The following is a 23,052-nucleotide window of genomic DNA, read 5'->3' on the forward strand; positions in this document are numbered from 1 at the left end:
ACAGGTTTGGGCATGGGTGTCGTGGTTAGCTGAGAGAACATGTTTTCTCTACATGACCTAAGTCCCTCTTAAGGTCAGCAGATCTCCTTGGTTGCCGTGTTTGGCCAATTGCCTATTTGTAGTGCTGGTCCCGTGGAACAGACACCTCATACACTTCACAGAATGTTTCACCCAATGATACTTTCATACAGAATAATAATCATCCCTATTCTTATAGTGCTGAAGAAGGAAATGGCCAACCACTCCAGTATCTTTGCCAAGAAAACCTAGAGAGGGTCACAAAGAGTCAGACATGACTGAGATGACTGAACGACAAATTCCTATAGTGATCTATGTATAAATTTATGATGAACTTTCCTCACCATCACTTTCTTTTTAGCTGTTTTCTCCTATTAGAATAGAGGCCCCTTGAGAGCAGGGACTGTCTCTACAACTGGAGGGAGGCACATTTTCTTTCTTTTTTAAATCTTTTTTCCCTTTTTATTAATTTATTTTTATTTTTCAACATTCATTCCCACAAGGTTTTGAGTTCTAAATTTTCTTATATCTCCCCTCCCCCAGCCCCAAGATGGCGTGCATTCTGATTACCCCTTTCCCCGATCTGCCCTCTCTTCTACCACCACTCCCTCCTTCTCTTATCCCCTTCCCTTCTATTTTCCTGTAGGTCAAGATAGATATCTTGCCTGTATATCTTATTTCCCAGTTACTGTAAAAACAATTTTTAATATTCATTTTTGAAATTTTAAAATTCCACATTCTCTCCCTTTCTCCCTCCCCACCCACCCTCACTGAGAAGGCAAGCAGTTCAATATAGGTTATACATGTGCAGTCATGCAAAACAATTTTATAAGTCATGTTGTGAAAGACTAACTATATTTCCCTCCATCCTAATCCCACTTCCCATTTATTCTATTCTCTCCTTTGACCCTGTTCCTTCTCTAAAGTGTTTGCTTCTGATTACCCCCTCCCCCTATTTGCCCTCTCTCCTATAATCCTCCCTCTCTTATCCCTTTCCCTTCTACTTTCCTATAGGGTAAGAAAGATTGTCATGCCCAATTGAGTTTGTATGTTATTCCCTCCTTAAGCCAAAGCCAATGAGAGTTAGGTTCACTCATTCTTTCTCACCTAACCCCTCTTTCCTTCCATTGTAAAAGCTTTTTCTTGCCTCTTTTATGTGAGATAATTTACCCCATTCTACCTTTCCCCTTCTCCTTCTCCCAGTACATTCCTCTCTCTCACCCCTTAATTTTATTTTTTAATATCATTCCTTCATATTCAACTCACCCTGTGCCTTCTCTCTCTTTATATATTTACATATATATGTATTTATGTATATATGTGTATGTATGTATGTATGTATGCATGTATATATGTATTCCCTTCAACTATCCTAATACTGAGAAAGGTCTCATGAGTTACAAATATCATCTTTCCATGTAGGAATGTAAACAGTTCAACTTTTAATAAGTCCCTTATGTTTTCTCTTTCCTGTTTACCTTTTCATGCTTCTCTTGATTCTTGTATTTGAAAGTCAAATTTTCTATTTAGCTCTGCTCTTTTCATCAAGAATGCTTTTAAGTCCTCTATTTCATTGAATGTCCATTTTTTTGCCTTGGTTTTTTTAAGATGACTATTTTTTAAATTTAATATATTTAGTTTTCAGCATTGATTTTCACAAGAGTTTGAATTACAAATTTTCTCCCCATTTCTACCCTGCCCCCCACTTCAAGATGGCATATATTCTGGTTGCCCTGTTCCCCAGTCAGCCCTCCCTTCTGTCACCCCACTCCCCTCCCATCCCCTTTTCCCTTCCTTTCTTGTAGGGCGAGATAAATTTCTATGCCCCATTGCCTGTGTATCTTATTTTCTAGTTGCATGCAAAAACTTTTTTTTTGTTTTTGAACATCTGTTTTTAAAACTTTGAGTTCCAAATTCTCTCCCCTCTTCTCTTCCCACCCACCCTCCCTAAGAAGTCAAGCAATCCAACATAGGCCACATGCGTATCATTATGTATAACCCTTCCACAATACTCATGTTGTGAAAGACTCACTATATTTTGCTCCTTCCTAACCTATCCCCCTTTATTGAATTTTCTCCCTTGACCCTGTCCCCTTTCGAAAGTGTTTGTTTTTGATTACCTCCACCCCCATCTGCCCTCCCTTCTATCATCCCCCCCTTTTTTTTTATCTTATTCCTCCTTTTTTCCTGTGGGGTAAGATACCCAGTTGAGTATGTATGATATTCCCTCCTCAGGTCAAATCTGACGAGAGCAAGATTTTCAACTCACCCTGCGCCCACTCTCTCTCTCTCTATATATATATATATATATATACACATACATATATACATACATACACACTCACATATACATATATATACATAAACATATATATATATATATATGCATATTCCCTTCAGATACCCTAATACTGAGGTCTCATGAATCATACACATCATCTTTCCATGTAGGAATGTCAACAAAACAGTTCAACTTTAATAAGTCCCTTGCAATTTCTTTTTCTTGTTCTTTTTCTTGATTACCTTTACATGCTTCTCTTGATTCTTGTGTTTGAAAGTCAAATTTTCTTTTCAGCTCTGGTCTTTTCACTGAGAAAGCTTGAAAGTCCTCTATTTTATTGAAAGTCCATATTTTGCCTTGGAGCACAATACTCAGTTCTGCTGGGTAGGTGATTCTTGGTTTTAATCCTAGCTCCATTGACCTCTGGAATATCATATTCCAAGCCCTTCGATCTCTTAATGTAGAAGCTGCTAGATCTTGGGTTATTCTGATTGTGTTTCCACAATACTCAAATTGTTTCTTTCTGGCTGTTTGCAGTATTTTCTCCTTGATCTGGGAGCTCTGGAATTTGGCGACAGTATTTCTAGGAGATTTCTTTTTGGGATCTATTTGAGCAGGCAATCGGTGGATTCTTTCAATTTCTATTTTGCCCTGTGGCTCTAGAATATCAGGGCAGTTCTCCTTGATAATTTCTTGAAAGATGATATCTAGGCTCTTTTTTTGATCACGGCTTTCAGGTAGTCCAATAATTTTTAAATTATCTCTCCTGGATCTATTTTCCAGGTCAGTGGTTTTTCCAATGAGATATTTTACATTGTCTTCTATTTTTGCATTCCTTTGGTTCTGTTTTATAATATCTTGATTTCTCATCAAGTCACTAACTTCCACCTGCTCCAATCTAATTTTTAAGGTGGTATTTTCTTCAGTGGTCTTTTGGACCTCCTTTTCCATTTGGCTAATTCTGCCTTTCAAGGCATTCTTCTCCTCATTGACTTTTTGGAGATCTTTTGCCATTTGAGTTAGTCTATTTTTTAAGGTGTTGTTTTCTTCAGTGTATTTTTCAGTATTTTTTTGGGACTCCTTTAGCAAGTCATTGACTTGTTTTTCATGGTTTTCTCACATGCTTCTCATTTCTCTTCCCAATTTTTCCTTTGCTTCTCTAATTTGCTTTTCCAAATCCTTTTTGAGCTCTTCTATGGCCCGAGACCAGTTCATGTTTTTCTTGGAGGCTTTTGTTGTAGGCTCTTTGACTTTGTTGACTTCTTCTGGCTGTATGTTTTGGTCTTCTTTGTCACCAAAGAAGGATTCCAAAGTCTGAGACTGAATCTGGGTGTGTTTTCGCTGCCTGGCCATGTTCCCAGCCAACTAACTTGACCCTTGAGTTTTTCAGCGGGGTATCACTGCTTGTAGAGTTAAGAGAACTATGTTCCAAGCTTGGAGGGATGCGCCAGCTCTGCCACTACCAGCACTCCTCATTCCCCAAGAACCCCCAACCTGGACTGGACTTAGATCTTCAGCAGGCTCTGCACTCCTGCTCTGATCCATCACTTAATTCCTCCCACCAGGTGGGCCTGGGGCCAGAAGCAACTGCAGCTGCAGTTCTGTAGCTGCCCCACCTCTGCTGTCCCTGGGGCGGTGGCTGAACCACGAACTCCTTCTTTCACTCTGTCCCCAGCAGCTTTTCCCACTAACCTTCTCTGTTGTCTTTGGTGTTTGTGGGTTGAGAAGTCTGGTAACTGCTGTAGCTCACTGATTCAGGGCACTAGGGCACGCTCCACCCGGCTCCTGGTCTGGCTGGTCCATGCTGCTCCCGCTGGGCTCTGCTCCACTCTGCACCCAGCTCCATGTGGGATAGACCTCACCCAGAGACCATCCAGGCTGTCCTGGGCTGGAGCCCTGCTTCCCTCTGCTACTTTGTGGGTTCTGCAGTTCTAGAATTGGTTCAGAGCCATTTTTTATAGGTTTTTGGAGGGACTCGGCGGGGAGCTCACGCTAGTCCCTGCTTTTCAGCTGCCATCTTGGCTCCACCCCCGTCCCCTTGGTTTTAAGGTGATATTTTCTTCAGCATTTTTTGGGTCTCCTTTAGCAAGCTGTTGACTTGTTTTTCATGATTTTCTTGCATCACTCTCATTTCTCTTCCCCAATTTTTTCTTCACTTTTCTTGATTTTCAAAATTCTTTTTGTGCTCTTCCATGGTCTATGACTAATTTATATTTTTCTTGGAGGCTTTGGGTGTAGGACCTTTGATTTTGTTTTCTTCTGGTTGTATGTTTTGATCTTCCTTGTTACCAAAGTAAGATTCTATAGTCTGATTTTTTCCCCCGCTGTGTGCTTATCTTCCCAACTTGACTTTTTAGCTCTCTGTTAAGGTAGGATTCTGCTTGCAATTTTGAGGATGTACTGTTCCAAGCTTTAAGGGTTTTGTGCAGCTATTTTCAGAGATATTTCTAAGGACTTGCAAATTTTCAGTTCTTCCAAAGTTGTATGATCAAAGGAGAGATGTTTACTTTTCTCCTGGTCTGTGAGTGACCACAAGCACTCTTTTCTGACTTGGAACTGTAAGGAGAATTCCCTCTCCATCACCACCACAAGCTCTGCCATGCTGGTGTTCCTCGCTCCAGGACTGCCACCCAGGACTGTGACCCAGATCCAAGCAAGAGAATCCTATCTCAGTGCCAGCAAAGGATCCCTGTAATCCCCCTCTCATCAATCGCTAGATCCCCCCACTGTATGTGGGCTGGGATCCCCAGAAGCAGCCACTGCACTGCTGCTCTGGGGTTGGGGTCAGACTGTGCTCCTTTCTCACCCAGGTCTGACAGACCTTTCCTACTGACCCGCTAAGTTGTTTTTCACATTTGTGGGTTGAGAAGTCTGGAAACTGCTACAGCTGCCAGTGATTCAGTCCCTGAAGCCTGCTCTGGCCCAGTCTGTGCCAGTTTGTCCTATGTTGGACTGCACTCATCTCTCAGACTAGCACAACAGATCTTTCCTATTGACCTTCCAGGTTGTCTTGGCCTGGAAATTTGTTTCACTCTTTCATTTTGTGGATTCTGCTACTCTAGAATTTGTTTAGAGTAATTTTTTACAGATATTTGGAGGGGTTTAGGGGAAAGCTCAAGCAAGTCTCTGCTTTTACTCCACCATCTTGGCTCTGCCCCCGAGGCACATTTTCTTATATCTTCTGTGGGGTAATGTTTTGACTTGGTTTTAGTGTTTCAGGTTTTTTTTTTTCATTTACATTATTATAGCAGTTGTTTCCCAGCTCTCCTTGCTTCATCTTGCAAGCTCATAAAGTCCCTCCAACATTCTCTGAATTCTCCATATTTATCATTTCTTACAGTGCAATAATATTCCATTACATTTGTTACCCAGAGCTCAAGTCTGGGATTTGAATAATACTCTTCCTCCATATTGGAGAACAGGATGATTACTCAATGTTCCATATGTGGTGAGAACTATTCTAGCCTCTGTGTGGTCCACATTTTCAGAGACCCACGTGGATGTACACATAACCCACATTGGCAACACACACGTACTTTAGACATTCATATGCCACAATTTATTCAGCCGTTCCACCTAAAGGGCCCCACTTTGTTTCCAGAGTTGTGCTACCATGATATAGTACTGCTATGAATATTTTGTCATACAAGAAACATTTACTTGACTTTAACCTCCTTAGTAATAATCACAACCTAACATAAACTAACATTTATATAGCACCTACAGTATGCCAAGCACTCTACTAAGTGCTTTTACAAATATTATCCCTTTTGATCTTCATAACAATGTGGGAGGTAGGAGCTATTATTATCCCTATTTTACAGATTCCTTAGGGTGTATATATATATATATATATATATACACACGTATATATGTATGTATATATGTATATAGCAATGAGCTATTTGAATCAAGAGGTATGCACAATTTAATAACCTTTCTCACATAATTTGAAATTGTTTTCTAGAATTCCAACCCTTTTATTTTATAATTGAAGAGGGTGAGACCCAGAGAGGAAAGTGAGTTGCTCAAAATCATTTAGGGAGAACATAACACAGTTGGAACTTGGAGACAGATCTTCTGACTGCAATCCAGGGCTGTTTCCACCACATGGGTGGATCCCAGGATGTAGACTGTGGCCCCTCCTTGGGGCCCACAGAATTATCACATGGAGTCTGAGAATCCATCCTATGTATTGTCATTTTGTTATTACCTGTTTCCTTAGTCAATGGATGTTAATATATCTACTATTACATGAAGGTTTCTCAATGTTTTTGTTGTTAAAAAAAAGTGTTCTTCTATCTAAAGAACTTGAGACACTATGCGAAACCATATACAGTAGTCGCACAGTTAAGAAACAGCAGGATGGGGTTTCAAATTCAGGTCTTCTGATGCTGAGGTTGATCATTTTGGCTACAACAGGCTTCGTGATGTTTGGTGGAAGGTGCTGGTTGTGAAGGAACCAGTCCTGGTTGTAAAGGGGCTCTATTTAGTGAGACTTGAGTTCAAAACCTGCATCTGCTACTTACTCTCTGGTGACTATGTCAAGTCACTTAAACTGTGTCCTAGTTCTCTCACTTGTGAAATGAGGAGGTTGGACTAAATGAGAGCTAAGATCTTTTCTTTCTCTAAATTCCATGATCCTGTAAGCTTTCTTCTCGATTGTCAGTGCTGGTCATTTCTTCTTGGGTTGTGGAATAACTACTGGAATAACTGGTCTGGGAGGGATGGGCAGCAGAGGTATCCCTGGATCTTCTGAAGATGGCTTCTAGAACTTTTTTGAGGTGTTTCCTGAGCTGATGGTGGACAAGGAGATACAGGAAAGGGGAGAGGCAGCAGTGAGTGAAAGCAATGCTCTCTGTCACCTGAAGGGCATAGTCCAGACGCTTGCTGACTTCACAGCCCTTGAGGACCTGTAAGTCCTGCAGGGAGTGCAGGAACAGGGTAATATTGTAGGGACACCACAGTACAAAGAAGGCCACCATCAGTGCTGCAGCTGCCCACAGGGCTCGGCCCCTACCCCGAGGTTTTAGGACTGTGAGGATGCAGCCTATTCGGGTGTAGAAGAAGACCATAGCAAAAAGTGGGAGGATAAATCCTAGAATACTCTGCTTAAAGCGAAGAAGCACCTTCCATACAAGCCCATTGTCTCCAAAGTCCAGATGACAACTCTGCATGCCACCAGGGCCTTCTTGCACTTGAGCAAAGACCAGGTCAGGGATTGAAAGCACCAGGGCCACTGTCCACACCCCACCTGAAAGGAGCCAGCTCTTTGTTGGTGTCCACAGGTGATGGTGCGTCTGAGCATGGACAACATCCAGATACTTAGCCAGACTCATGCAGCCAATAAAGAAGATGCTGCTGTAGAAGCTAGCAGTGTAAAGGGTACATATGATTTTGCAGAGGGCTTCCCCAAAGATCCAATGCCAGGCTACAGAGGCCCCCCAAAAAGGCAAGGTCACGACAAAGAGGAGGTTAGAAACAACCAGGTTCATCAGGTAGACCTCAGTTACCTGTCTTCTACGGGCAGAGTTGAGGAGGACAATGAAAAAGAAAAGGTTCCCACCCAGACCCAGGACAAACACCAGGGAATAGAAGATAGGTAGGAACACTCTGCCAAAGGACAAGATGGCCTCCTTCCTACAGACTGTACCCAGGAAATCATCAAGGTCATAATAGTCATAGATGCTGGTGTTTTCAAGACTAGTTGATATAGCTGAGGCAGGAGGGAAGGTGGCTGCCATGTTGGAGAGCAAGTTGGTTTTCCCTGTAAGCTTCAAAATCAAAAGGGAAAAAAATTAGTTTAGGCAAAGTATGCTCAATATTCCATTCAACAAACATTTACTTCTATGAAAGAAACAGATATCACATATATGGGCAACTCAATTAGGCACATGGGCTTAGAGGCTAGTTTTACAGAGAAAAAAGCTGAGACTCAAATTAGGGAAGTGATTTGAGACTCACCCAGCAGCAATTCTACATTTAAAGGTGAACTTGATGGGAACAATGCTATATATAGAAGCTTTATGAAGTCTGAGCCTGTTCTTTGGAAGTCTGAAGTAGTATAGAAGAAAGTGTGCCTCAAGTGTTTCCCTTGGTAAAAGCTAATTTCACATAGGTGGTTAAATAGAACTGAGGTCAGCACCTAGCAGTGGAGATGAGAAGAACATCCCTTGAAGGGTGCTCCAGCCAGATGGCATTAGAGAAGAGGCACCCCAACCTCTTTGGGAGTACTCCTAGATTTCTGAGGGGAAGATATAGCCAGTTTCGCTGTGGGAGAGTGAGGTCAAAGAGAGTACCATCTACATGTCATCTAGCCCTAGCATCTCTTTTGAGCTCCAGACTCTCATCACCAACCTCCAGCAGACCTCTCCAAGAAGATGACCCATAAACATCTCAAACTCAACATGCCCAAAACAGAATGGATTACCTTAACCTAAACCTGTCCCTCCTTCAAAATCTTCTGTTTATGTGGAAGGCACCTCCCAAGCATGCAGGTTTGCAACCTTGGAGTCATCCTCGACTCTTCCCTGCCTCTATCCATATGTCCAGTATATAATTTTTACTAGTCAATTTTAGTCTACAACCTATCTTCCATTCATCTTTTTCCTTCTACACACACACACACACACACACACACACACACAGAGCTACCACCCAAGTACAGGTCCTCCTCACCTCTGACCTGGATTATTGCAACATCCTCCCAACTGATCTCCTAGCTTTCAGTCTTGACCTCCCATCTTTCCTCCAGGCTGCTGCCAAAAGACCTTCCCAAAGTACAAGTCTGACCATGTTATTCCACTTCTCAAGAACCTTCTGTGGTTCCCTCTGGCCTCTAATTATAAAAAAAATAACTCTGTCCTCAGAGTGACACTGAAGACCCTTCAGGATTTAGCACTAGCCTACATTGCTAGGCATATTTCACATTCCTCCTCTTGCTAGCCAAACTGGTCTATCTATTATGCAAATATGGCTTTCCATTTCCCTCTTTTGTTCAAATGTGAGGTTATCTTCCATGGCTGCAATGCACTGCTTTGCCTTCGCCTCTTCCTCTACTTCTTTCAAGTCTCAGCTTGCATGCCACCTCTTGCAATAGATCTTTCCTGATTTCCTTTGTCATTAGGGCTCTCTCCTTCCTCTAATGATCATGAATGAGCATTTTATGTTTACATATTATATCCTCTGCCAGGGAGGGCAGGAATTGCCTAATCTTTTAATGCCTGGTACCCATCACAGTGGAGACATTGTAGGTGCTAACAGAAAGATTGTTAATATAATGACAGAAAATTGCCAATACCAAATGTAGCATTACTTGCCATCCCCTCTTAATGATCCTAGTAATGTCAGAATTTTAGTAATGTTCTTGTATTCCTACTCTTGTTTACTTTCTGTTAGGCTGAGCTGAACTGCACCCTAAGTCATCATCTTAGGATCTTACCTTGTAAAGGAACTGCATTTCAGTTCCTAATTTCTTTATCCTGTTCATTGAAATTTATGGCAAGCTAGATCAAGAAGGGCAAATTAGCCAGAATGAGTGGGTTTTCTTTGTTTGGATTGTCGAGGGTGGCTGGTGTCTCATGACCAGGCCTTGCTTATTCCATTTGGGCAGAGCACCTGCAGGTAAGGGTGTGATACCCTATACGGACAGAGGGAAAGAGAGAGAAGAAAGGAAGGAAGGAAGGAAGGAAGGAAAAGAAAGGAAAGGAGAGAGAGAGTGCGTGCTATGTTGCCCAACTGACCAGTTCCAGTTTGGTCTCCAGTAGGTAGCTCCTTTTCTACTCACAGAGGTTGCTGTTTGTCCTTTATTCTTGAAGAGGACCTTGACATCAGAAGGTGATGCCATGACATGCAAGTAAATTAGATTTAAGTGAGGGTGACTGTGCAAAGTCACCAGCCTCACTTTTACCTCCAGAGCCATCTGGGTCCAGTGGTCAGATACAGATCAGGACAACTGGAGATGGCCCAAGATGCAGTTGGGATCCTTAGGCCTTTTCAAGCTAAAGTCCTTAACAGGTCTCAGTTTGACTGAGGCAAAGCCTATTCAGTGATTAAGGCATTAATAAGAAATGAAACAAAGAATGGTTAGAGAGAGAGAGAAAGAGAGAGAGAGAGGGAGAGGGAGAAAGAGAGGGAGAGGGAGGGAGGGAGGGAGAGAGAGAGAGAGAGAGAGAGAGAGAGAGAGGGACAGAGAGAGAGAGATCTGGGAGGGGAAGACCCTCAGGGTTTCTGGCCAAAACAGCAACAAGTGCTATTTATATTCATTCTGAACCAATAAGGGCCCAAACAGTGACGAAGCAGGGCCTGGCTTGGGACCTATTATTGGCCAATCAAAGAGAGCCAGAGTGATTTGGGCTTTAATGTTGGTCTTTAAGAGAAAAGGAGACAAAAAAGTTTCAGAGTTTAAAAATTTATATTCCCATATTCCCTTTGGGCAGAGCACCTGCAGGTAAGGGTGTGGACTGAGGGAAAGAAAGACAAAAGAGAGAAAGAGAGGAAGAGAGGAAGAGAGAAAGAGAGAAAGAGAGAAAGAAAGAAAGAAAGAAAGAAACAAGGAAGGAAAGAAAGAAAGAAAGAAAGAAACAAGGAAGGAAGGAAGGAAGGAAGGGGAAAAGAAAAGGAAAGAAAGGACAGCTGTGTTGTCCAACTGGCCAATTCCAGAAGGATGACTGGAGATGGTCCTGGATGCAGTGGCAGATCTTGGCCTTTTTAAACTAGTCTTTAACAGGTCTCAGTTTGACTGAGGTAGTCGTTCTGATCTATATTGTGCCACTGGACCCAGATGGCTCTGGAGGTAAAAGTGAGGCTTGTGACTTTGCACAGCCTTCCCTCACTTAAATCTAATTCACTTGCATGTCATGGTATCACTTTCCTGATGTCAAGGTTCAAGAACAAAGGACAAACAGCAACATCTGAGCTCAGAAGGAGCTTCCCAGTGGGGACAGAACTGGAACTGGCCAGTTGGGCAACATAGCTTTCCCCTCCCAGATCTCTTTCTCTCTTCTTTTTAAAGAGGCCATTCTTTGCTTCATTTTTATTAAGAGAACAAAGGAGAAATAGCAACAACCAGGCTTTGCTACTTAATGTGACCTCCTCCCTCTTTTCTCCTAAAGGTATAAGAACCTTTTCCTGTGAGTCTGTTGGTGGGACATCCCCCAGTTACTTATTATCTTGATTAAAGATGCTTTATTCCTCCACTTATCAGTTTGATTTATTTCAGGACTTGACATTAAATGGTGGCAGTGTTGGTGGGATTCATTGAAGATTATGTCTTCCAAGGTCCTAGAAGTAAGCTTCTGGATGCTCTGGTACCAGCACCGGCCCCTTGTGCCTGTCAGGATCCCCATGCCAAGACCACTCCTCTCTTTTTACTCCATTCTTTTCTTACTATTGGGAGATATCCCATTTTCCAGAGTTAATTCCCAGCAACCAATCTGTGCCTTGAGCTTTGCATAACAACAATCCTTTGTGCTCACCCTCCGGCTGAATTCTGCTGCAGCTAAATCACAGAACTGGCTCAAGCCAGCCCCAGGTAGTCCCTGAGCTAGGACAAGCAGGAGTCATGTTCTGGTCATGAAGTCCTGCTATGAATAGACTTTTTCCACTAGGCAAACTTGTCTCATCGTTGCTGTTACCCCCTCAATGCCATGTCTACACCTCACTGCCTGGCTCTTTGTCTAGCCATGACTATATGTATCAAGGCTTAGCCTTGCTGCTTTGGGTCTGCTTGGTCTTAGAGCAGACCCTGGCATACATGTCTAGTTTCCCTCTTCCTATGGAATAATGCTTTTTGCTTATCACCACTGTTAGCTATTTGGTTTTATTTTATTTTTCAGAGTTTAACAGTTGGTTATAACCTCTGGGAACTCTTTGGTATTTTCAGAGTTAACAGTTGTTTTATAACTCTGTGGCTCTTTAGTAATTTTTTTTTCTGGGTTTGACATGCCCAATCCCTATGCCTCTTCTCATCGGACCAGTAAATACCTAATCACTCTTAAATCTAGACTCCCATCTCTTTCAGGTGAGTTGCCTCTTTAATTGAGAATTGTAAAGACCCATGAGCAATCAATTTGGGGTCTACTTTACCTGCCTCCCCAAAAGAAACTACAGCTGGTCAGATGGCTTCACAGTTTGGTTTGGATACTTTCAAGTTTTTGGAACATTGGCAGTCATTGACAAAATCTGATCCCCAAAACTGCTGTCCCTGATGGGGTTCATTTGATAGAGATAAAATTAGCTATTTAAAAATGTCTCTCAATAAGGCAAGGTCAAAAATCAAACATCCTGTGTGGGACTCATTTAACAAATGGCTATTAGAAGCCATTATGAGGGAAGCAAAATCTCAACTTTCATCCCTCCAAGAAAACATTAAAAAAAATTCAAAATTGAAAAGGAGGTTAAATCTAAAATATTTCTCCTCCAGGAACGATTAAACCAATTGGAATCTCAAAAGAAAGAAAACGAAAACCAAAACAGAGTCTCACAGATGATGTGAAGCTCAAGAATTTCTATATTAGGCATATATATATCCCACAATTCGACCTAAAAAAGAACATCTTTGTATACACATTAAGTTATTAAGATAACTGCAGCCTTTTTTCCATCTTTGTGGCGTGTTAAGTGTAGTGTTATGTATTTCTGTATGTGTGACTAGAGATAGATAGTAATCCAAACTAAGAGTAGAATCCTGTCTGTTATCAGCCCTATGTTTGTTGATAGGTGTTTTTGTTTAATTTCAAATACCTTCTTCAGCAGAGTTTGGCAGGGTGAAGGCCAGGGGTGGGCCTTCTAGGTACTCAGATGTGGTCCTTTGACTGAATCCAGACTTCATCGAACAAATCCCCTTAATAAAAAGATTTGTTCTGTAAAACCTGGACTCAGTCAAAGGTTGCACCCAAGGATCTAGAAGGCCACCTGTGGCCTTGAGGCCATAGGTTCCCCAACTCTGAACTAAACTCAAGCACCTCTGTGTTCTTTTTGTCATGTCATCTCAATTTAAAATCAGACTAGTCTTTTCCTCAAGTCCCTATCACATACTTTTGAATGTTTTCTGTTTGTTTGTTCATTAACCTGTCTATTTGTTTCTCTGTGCTTGTGTTGCTCTCAGAGCCTGTGTGAATGTAATTGTGTGCACTCTTGTTAACCTCTCTGGGAAGCTCTGAACTTTCAAAAAGATCTTTCTTTTCTCTTTACTTCTCCGAACTGATTAAGTTTGGAAATGTAAGGTTTGGATTGACAAGAGAAAAATAAACTTGTAAGGGTCAGGAATATTACTTGGGAGTTTTGAAAATTAAAGTAAAGTAGGAATCAATTTAGGAATAATTTTTGAATTGGTGTGTATTTTGAACTTAGAAATTATATGAGACTCCTACTCATTTTAATAACAGATTCAGATTGATTATTTCATACCTAAGAAGATTTCCAGATGTAACCCCCCTACACACATCATTTTCTTGTTTCCTGTACCTTTAATTTTTAGTCTTAATTGACATTAATTGATAGTCTCCCATCCACCCTAAGCCATGTGGCCCCTTGGGAGGGAATTTTGGCTAAATTTAAATTAAACTGAAGGGTTTACTAAAAACTTCTTCCATTTATCTAACCAGGGTAATGTGATATAAACCTTTCCCACCTTTTGATCTCTCCACCTAGAGAAGTAAAAAAGTTTCAAGAAATGGTGCAAGAGAAGTCAAGAATCCTAATCCTAATCCAGTCCTATCTTGTTTTTACAATAGGCCTTGCAAAAGTGCTAAACTGTATGTAAGGCTAGACCTTTAGTCTTCTCATTTGTTAAAAACATTTCTATACCAATAGCCAGATTGGTATTGGTTTAACAACAGTATGTGTAGTCTGGGATAGGGTTGAAATGTAAAGGAAAGTTGTATAGTGTGAGTAATGGGTTTAGAAGATTTGGAAAGAGAAATAAAGGCTTGAGGGAAAATACAGAAGGTAGATAAGAAGGCTTGGGCTTTTGAATCATAAGAAAGAGAAGTATATAAAAAAATGAACAGACAGTTTAAGCATGTTGAAGAAGGTTTGAAGAAGCTTGACTTTATTTAAATTGACAGACTGAGACCTATAATAGTAATAAAAAATTGCAGCTTGATTTTAAAGCCAATAAAGAAAGTCACAGAGAGGAGAAATTTGATAAACAAGGTGTTCCTAAGTGTGATAATTGGGGTAATTACTGCCACTTTCAAAATCTTTGGCAGTAGATTAGCTGGAAATAGTGAATCTCATAATATGAAATGCTTGGAATCAATAGCCCTCGTGTAAAATATAACATCAAATAATTGGCACTATAAATTGCAATTCTGTATAACATTTGGAAAATAGATCCAGACATAACTAAATTTATTCTGGTCTCATTTAAGTGAACTGTGTTCCTCCTAGAAGTTATTATACTATATGGATCAGGAAACTTGTTGGCTGTGTGGTCTTAAGCCATTATCTCAGTTATTCAATTTGTAATGCATATAAAGATAATGCCTAATATTAATCTGATAATTCATGTGATTAGAAATATTATTAGAAAAGTGAATTCTTCTTTAATTTTTTTGGGTTGTAGATTTGATTGTTAAAAAGACTCATGTAGGTGGTGGGGCAGAGCCAAGATGGCAGCTTAAAAACAGGGACTCAAGCTCTCCCCCAAATCCTTCCAAACACCTGTGAAAAACGACTCTAAACAAATTCTACAGTTACAGAACCCACAAAATAACAGAAGAAAACAAGCCTCCAGCCCAAGACGGCCTGGATGGTCACTGGGAAGGGTCTATTGCACCATAACGGGAACGGAGTACAGCCCAGCATGGGCCACACCAGGACAGACCAGGCGCTGAGTAGACCAGGCAGAGCAGGCCTCAGGGTCCTGAATCACTGAACTGTGGCAGTTACCAGATTTCTCAGCCCACAAACACCAAAGACAACTGAGCAGGTCAGTGGGAAAACCGATGGATATGGGTGAGGGAAGTGCATGGTCCGGCTGCAGGCCCGGGGCAGCAGAGGTGGCTGCGGTAGCAGCAGCAACAGCAGCAGCAAGAAGCAGCTGCTTCTGGCCCCAGGCCCACACAGTGGGAGGAATCAAGCAGCTCATCAGTGGGAGTGCAGAGATTGCTGAGCTGGCACTGAGGCAAGGTTATCTTGCTTTGCCCTGCTTGGATCTGGGTCGCGGTCATGTTTGCAGTTTTTGGGGGAGGAGGAGTGCTGGTGTGGCAGAGCTTTGTGGTGCATCATACCACCTAAGAATAAAAGTAGATCTGAAAACAGTAGATCAAAACCCCTGAAGCCTGGGCCAAAGCACTCTACACTCTGAAAGCAGTCATACCCTGAGAAAAAGCTCAAAAGTCAAGTAATTGGCTGGGAACATGAGCAAGCAGCAAAAAAGGACTCAGACTATAGAATCTTTCCTTGGTAACAAAGAAGATCAAAACATACAGCCAGAAGAAGTCAACAAAGTCAAAGATCCTACATCAAAAGCCTTCAAGAAAAATATGAATTGGTCTCAGGCCATTGAAGAGCTCAAAAAGGATTTGGAAAATCAAGTAAGAGAAGTATAGGAAAAATTGGGAAGAGAAATGAGAGTGATGCAAGAAAATCATGAAAAGCAAGTCAGCAACTTGCTAAAGGAGACCCCAAAAAATACTGAAGAAAAAAACACCTTAAAAATAGACTAACTCGTTAGGTACACAAGATACAGTAGTCAACGACTATAGCAATCTACCATTTGATAAACCCAAAGAATCCAGCTTCTGGGCTAAGAATTCACTATTTCAGGGCAGCTAAGTGGTGCAGTAAGTAGAGCACCAGCCCTGAAGTCAGGAGGACCTGAGTTCAAATCCTGCCTCAGATGCCTGACACACTTACTAGCTGTGTGATGTTGGGCAAGTCACTTAACCCCAATTGCCCTGCCAAAAAAAACCAACCAAACAAAAAAGAATTCTCTATTTCAGGAAAACTGCTGGGAAAATTGGAATATGGTATGGCAGAAACTGGGCATAGACCAATATCTTACACCATATACCAAAATAAAGTCAAAATGGGTTCATGATTTAGGAATAAAGGCTGATACTATAAGCAATTTGGGAGAGCAAGAAATAGTTTACCTGTCAGATTTATGGGAAAGGGAAGAATTCATGACCCAATGAGGGATAGAGAGCATTACAAAATGCAAAATGGATAATTTTGATTATGTGAAATTGAAAAGTTTTTGTATAAACAAAGCCAATGCAACCAAGATTAGGAGGGAAGCAGAAAATTGGGAGAAAATCTTTACAACCAGTGTCTCTGATAAAGGCCTCATATCTAAAATATACAGGGAATTGAGCCAAATTTATAGGACTACAAGTCATTCCCCAATTGAGAAATGGTCAAAGGATATGAACAGGCAGTTTTCAGAGGAAGAAATTAAAGATATCTATAGGCATATGAAAAAATGCTCTAAATCACTATTGATTAGAGAAATGCAAATCAAAACAACTCTTAGGTACCACATCTCTCCTGTCAGATTGGCTAACAAGACAAAACAGGAAAATGATAAATGCTGAAGAGGATGTGGGAAAATTGGAACACTTATATTGTTGGTGGAGTTGTAAACAGATCTAGTCATTCTGGAGAGCAATTTGGAACTATTCCCAAAGGGCTATGAAAATGTTCATACCCTTTGACCCAGCAATACCACTTCTAGGGCTGTATCCCAAAGAGATCACACAAGGGGGAAAGAGACCCAAATGTACAAAAATATTTGTAGCAGCTCTTTTTGTGGTGGCAAAAAATTGGAAATCAAGGGGATGCCCATCAATTGGAGAATGGCTGAACAAGATGCGGTAAATGAATGTAATGGAATACTATTGTGCTATAAGAAATAGAGAAGATACATACTTCATAATAACCTGAAAGACCTACATATGATATGATGCTGAGTGAGAGGAGCAGAACCAGGAGAACATTGTACACAACCACAGACATATTGATTTTACGATGACTAACTTCAATAGACCTGGTTCTTCCCAGCAATACAAGGTTCAAAGACAGTTCCAAAGGACTCATGATGCAAAGAGCTATCTATATCCAGAGAAAGAACTATGGAATCTGAGTGTGGATTGAGACAAACTATCTGCTCTCTTTTTTTTCTGTCTCTTCTTTTTTGGTTTTGTTTCTTCTTTCTCATGATTCACTCCACTGATTGTGGTTCTTCTTTACGACTTGACTATTGTGTTAATATGTTTAATGTGAAGGTATATGTAGAACATATATCAGATTTCATGCCATCTTGGAGGTAGGGAAGAGGGAAGGGAGGGGAAGAAAATTTGGAATTCAAAAACTTGTGGAACTGAGTTATGTAAACTAAAAATTAAATTAAAAAAAATTTTAAAAATAGACTAACTCAAATGGCAAAAAGAGCTCCAAAAAGCCATTGAAGAGAAGAATGCCTTAAAAGGTAGAATTAGCCAAGTGGAAAAGGAGGTCCAAAAGACCACTGAAGAAAATACTGCCTTAAAAATTAGAATGGAGCAAGTGAAAGCCAGTTACTTTATGAGAAATCAAAAAATTATAAAACAGAACCTAAAGAATGAAAAAATGGAAGACAATGTGAAATATCTCATTGGAAAAACCACTGACTTGGAGAATAGATCCAGGAGAGATAATTTAAAAATTATTGGACTACCTGAAAGCCATGATCAGAAAAAGAGCCTAGACATCATCTTTCAAGAAATTATCAAAGAAAACTGCCCTGATATTCTAGAACCAGGGGGTAAAATAAAAATTGAAAGAATCTACTGATTGCCCCTTGAAAAAGATCCCAAAAAGAAAACTCCTAGGAATATTGTAGCCAAATTCCAGAGTTCCCAGGTCAAGGTGAAAATATTGCAAGCAGCCAGAAAGAAACAATTTGAGTATTGTGGAAACTCAATCAGGACAACATAAGGTCTAGCAGCTTCTACATTAAGGGACTGAAGGTCTTGGAATATGATATTCTAGAGGTCAAAGGAGCTAGGATTAAAACCAAGAATCACTTACCCAGCAAAACTGAGTATAATGCTCCAGGGCAAAATATGGATTTTCAAAAAAATAGAGGACTTTCAAGCATTCTCGATGAAAAGACCAGAGCTGAATGGAAAATATGACTTTCAAATACAAGAATCAAGAGAAGCATGAAAAGGTAAACAGGAAAGAGAAATCACAAGGGACTTACTAAAGTTGAACTGTTTTGTTTACATTCCTACATGGAAAAAAGATATTTGTAACTCATGAGAACTTTCTCAGTATTAGAGTAGTTGAAGGGAATACATATATGTGTGTATATATATATATATATGTCTGTATATGTACATATATATATACATATATATATATATATAGAGAGAGAGAGAGAGAGAGAGACAGAGAGAGACAGAGAGAGAGACAGACAGACAGAGGGCACAGGGTGAGTTGAATATGAAAGGATGATATCTAAAAAATAAAATTAAGGAGGAGAGAGGAATATATTGAGAGAAGGAGAAAGGGAGAGATAGAATGGGGTAAATTATCTCTCATAAAAGTGGCAAGAAAAAGCTATTGTAACAGAAGGGAAGAGGAGGTGGGTGAAAGGGAATAAGTGAATCTTGCTCTCATTAGATTTCTCTTAAGGAGGGAATAACATACACACTCAATTGGGCATCTCACTCTACAGGAAAGTAAGGGGGAAGGAGACAAGGAGGGGATGATAGTGGACAGGGTCAAGCGAGAAAACTGAACAAAGGGGGACAGGATAGGATGGAGGAAAATATAATTAATCTTTCACAACATGATTATTGCGGAAGTGTTTTGCATAATGATACATGTGTGGGGTATGTTGAATTGCTTGCCTTCTCAAGGAGGGTGGGGGGGATGGGAAGAAGGGAGAGTATTTGGAACTCAAAGTTCTAAAAACAAATGTTTAAAAAATGTTGCTTTTACATGCAACTGGGAAATAAGATACACAGGCAATGGGGTATAGAAATCTATCTTGCCCTACAAGAAAGAAAGTGGATAAGAGGGGGGAGTGGGGTGATAGAAGGGAAGGCAGACTGGGGAAAGGGTCAATGAGAATTTATGCCATCTTAGGGTGTGGAGGGGTAGAGATGGGGAGAAAATTTGTAACTAAAAATCTTGTGGAAATCAGTGTTAAAAACTAAAAAAACAAAAATTTTAAAAAAGACTCATGTAAACATGTTACATAAAAAACTCTTTAGAAATATAAAAGATGACACTGGTTTTCTGTGAGGTTGGCATAGCAAGCATCCCTTTAAAATATCCTCATCTGTGAAAGGTGGAATCCTAAAATTTTACTAGAAGTGCTAACAGTTTAAAGTAACATTGAGTGTTGGCCTTTTGTGGAAGATTGACAACTGAGCAGGATGTCAGTATTCTACGATTTCAAAATCAATATTCTAAGATTTCAAAATCAAGCCCTCCCTCTTTTCTCCCAAAAGTGTAAGAACTTTTTCCTGTGAATCTGCTGGTGGAACATCTCCTGGAGTGGCAGGTTTGCTTCCTGATATCTTGATTAAAGATGCTTTATTCCTCCACACTCATGCATTTGATTTATTTCAGGACTTGATAGTGCTTAATAAATAAAGGTTTGTTGGATTGAGGTCTGCAGTGCTGAACAGAATGCCCATTTTGAGAAATTATGGGTTCTCCAAGTAAGAAAATGAAATGTAAACTTTCCTCTTTAGAGGACGTGGCCTTGAGTTCTACCCTGCCACAAATTCATTGTTATATTCATTTAATTCCATTTCTGGGTTTTAAATTGTCTTTTAATGGTTTTAATTCTCTATTTCTTTTCCAGAGTTATTGCTCTGATAGGACTGGCGCATACTCCGAGGGCCTCTGATACTATTTTCCTACATGGAGGAGGCTAGGAAAGCTGTTTTTATAAGAGAAGGGCTTTGGAGAGATTCTGCAGGGGAGGGGCCAGGATGACTAAATAGAAGGAAGCAATACAAATGAACTCCTATCTACAACTCTTCCAAATAGATCTATAAAATGTAACAGAACGAATCCTGATGGAGAAATCCAGAAAAAGTCATAGTGACTTTGTCTGTCCTAGGTCAGCATAGGGAGATAGAGAGGTCTGTAGACACTGAGACAGGGTCTAGACAGGAGCACCTCATGCACAGAGCACTCCAGTGTCCAGGGAGAGGCTGCATACCAGCACCAAAGAAGGTCCCAGGCCCATACAAGGCAGTGCAACCAGGAGAGATGCCAATTGGCAGCTATGTGCCCCACTATCCAAATCTGGGTCATGAATCCAGAGCAAAGAGCAGTGCTGAGAAAGGAGGAAGTTCAGAAGCCAGCAGCAGTAGTGGTGTAGCTCATACCCCAAGCTCAGAGCAGGAGCTCATTCTCAGCATCCAGCCCAGCCTGTAGAGGAATAACCAAGGGAGGAAACCCAGACCAAGGGGGAGCCCATAATTCAGCTTTCCAGCTGACTTATGGGGGCAGAGTTTAGCAGAACTACATGCTTTCATAAATCCAAACCCAGGTCAGGAACTTACAGAGCTCAAATAGGGGGCAACAATCAGACCTAGATCAGACACTTCTTGGGAACACTGAAAGCTTCTAGGTCTCCAGCTTGTTGCTGAGTTCCTGGAATAACACAATACTCAGCATACCCAAGGAAGAACCAATAGGACTAGCCCAGACGAGTGTGGCAAAGGTCCAGCCCTAACATCAAGTCCAAAGTCAGGAGGGAGGCTGAAAAGGATGAGCATGAGTAGAAAAAAAGAGTGACCTAAGCATGCAGGGATATTCTGTAACTGTTTCCAGCCTGCTAACCCTGTTGTTAGGAGCTTTTTTAATTGGCTGTAATTGCAGAATTGGAACTGGGGGGTACCTTCAAAAAGGCCTTAGTAGGCCTCTGCAATTCACTTATTTTGCTGATATCATCCAGTAAGAGATACTAATGTGAGCAGCCTTGGATCCTCCCAACTGAAGCTGATATGTGTCCTAATGACGCACATACCTTGACCCTTGGCCTACAGGTTTATTCTCCCATTTTTGGTGGAGATTAATCTGAGAGCTCTGACCTTTTAAGTTCTAAAAGGTTAAGAGAACAAGCCTCTGGGATTCTGGGAATCCAACTTCACACTTGGTTTTCCACAGAATACAGAGTGACCTGGAATATGGGAGCCAACCCAGAGGTAAATGAAACCACTCATCTAGCAATTATACTGCATTTGAATGTGAAATTGGTGGCATCAGTGTTGTGTAGAAACTGTATTAAGTCTGAGAGACTGAAATGGTATAGAGGAAAATGTGCTCCTGAGGTGTTGGGAGAAAATGTTTGTGCTTTTGTTATTATCTTTGAAGAAAATATCCCTTTGTAAAAGCTAACTAATGCTAAGTGGTTAAAAAGAACTCGGATGCTAGCCAATGGTGGTTAACAGGGAGGAGACAACCCGAGGGAGTTCCAACTAACAGCAGGAGAGAGACACTCATAATCCTCTATGGGGACCCCTGAGGGACAGATGTAGCCAGCTTCACTGTGGGAGAGCAGGGCCAGAGCATACTTACTACATTGCTTTATACTTTGTTTTGCTCATCCCTCTTCCTTAGGTTTTCTTCTTGATGTTCATTCCAATCTACTTTTCCATTTGAATTTTATTATAGCTTTATCTGAGTCTAGATGTAACTGGGCCTTGAGCGGCCCTTTGAGCATGCCCAGTTTGTTTAACATGGAGCCTACCGTGTCCCCTACTGTATGTGGGGGCAGGGAGAGCTTCCTTTAATTGGCTGCCTCCATTGTTAAAAGTGTCGAGATGGAGCCATTCTCTCTCTTTTCTGCCAGTTTTTCAGGTGCCTCTTTGTGTGTGTGTGTGTGTGTGTGTGTGTGTGTGTGTGTGTGCACGTGTGTGTGCGCGCGCGCTCGACTATCTTTCTGCTGAGGACTTTTCAGAGATGCCTATCTCCTGTGATCAGCATGGATGCGATGAAGTGAACCTGAGAGAGGAGAAGAAAAATCTTTCCCTTGTTTACCTCTCTATTACCCAGTTCTAAGAAATGGGGTCTGGTGGCATGCTTTGTTTTGTTTTTCTGTTATGTGTTGTTTGTTTCCCTCAATTTCAGGTGTCAGAGGTGATCCCCACAGGACTGTGTGTTTGAGCCATGGTCACCTTGAAGCCAGGATTTCAGGCAAGGAGGTACAGCAGCCAGCTTGGCATGGAAACCCTAAGAAACCAGGGTCCATGAGACTTGAGCCTGAGCAGGGTTTTTGACTTGGAACCAAAACTGTGCTCTATGCAATGCTTCTTAAACTGTGAGTTGTGACCCCATATGGGATCACATAACTAAATGTGGGGGTCACGAAAAATTTGACAACAGTGAAAGATTTCACAATGCTCAATGACCAAAAATTAATTCAAAATCAAACACATAATGAATCCAAAGTGTTTCTGGCAGAGCTTGCCTATGTTGCATCACTGCAACCTTGATTCTGAGCATACAGCATGTGCACTTTGCAATGCACTTGCCACCATGCCATGCGACAACTAACACTGCCAGAAACACCTTGGCTCAAATTTGAGACTATTGCATGTTATTAACTGCAGTGTTTTCAGTGTACATACAAAATCATTAAATGAATTTTGCCTTGGGATTAGGGCAGAATTTCCAACAATTTCTGAAATGGCCCTAAAGATATTTCTGCCGGCAGTGTTCTCAGTGTTGACAATTATAAAATGAAAATATCAGTCATGTCTGAAAAACATTGAAGATGCTCTATGTCCTGCAGT

The 23,052-nt window shown here is 41.0% G+C and overlaps 2 protein-coding genes across 2 annotated transcripts in view; one reads left to right on the forward strand and one right to left on the reverse strand.

The window, feature by feature from the left end:
* Positions 1-22,406, forward strand: part of LOC118830858 (7-alpha-hydroxycholest-4-en-3-one 12-alpha-hydroxylase-like) — a 35,366-nt gene extending 12,960 nt beyond the window's left edge. Inside the window, exon 4 of the mRNA XM_036737884.1 lies at positions 22,388-22,406. The gene's annotated coding sequence lies outside the window, so the exon portion shown is untranslated. The remainder of the gene's footprint in view (positions 1-22,387) is intronic.
* ACKR2 (atypical chemokine receptor 2) lies at positions 6,860-8,066 on the reverse strand. The gene has a single exon (XM_036737885.1). The coding sequence runs from the start codon at positions 8,041-8,043 to the stop codon at positions 6,928-6,930; it is 1,116 nt and encodes a 371-aa protein (XP_036593780.1). The 5' UTR covers positions 8,044-8,066; the 3' UTR covers positions 6,860-6,927.
* Positions 22,407-23,052: the final 646 nt, after the last annotated feature.

The sequence above is a fragment of the Trichosurus vulpecula genome, chromosome 9 (assembly GCF_011100635.1).
Source record: "Trichosurus vulpecula isolate mTriVul1 chromosome 9, mTriVul1.pri, whole genome shotgun sequence".
NCBI classification, from domain to species: Eukaryota; Metazoa; Chordata; class Mammalia; order Diprotodontia; family Phalangeridae; genus Trichosurus; species Trichosurus vulpecula.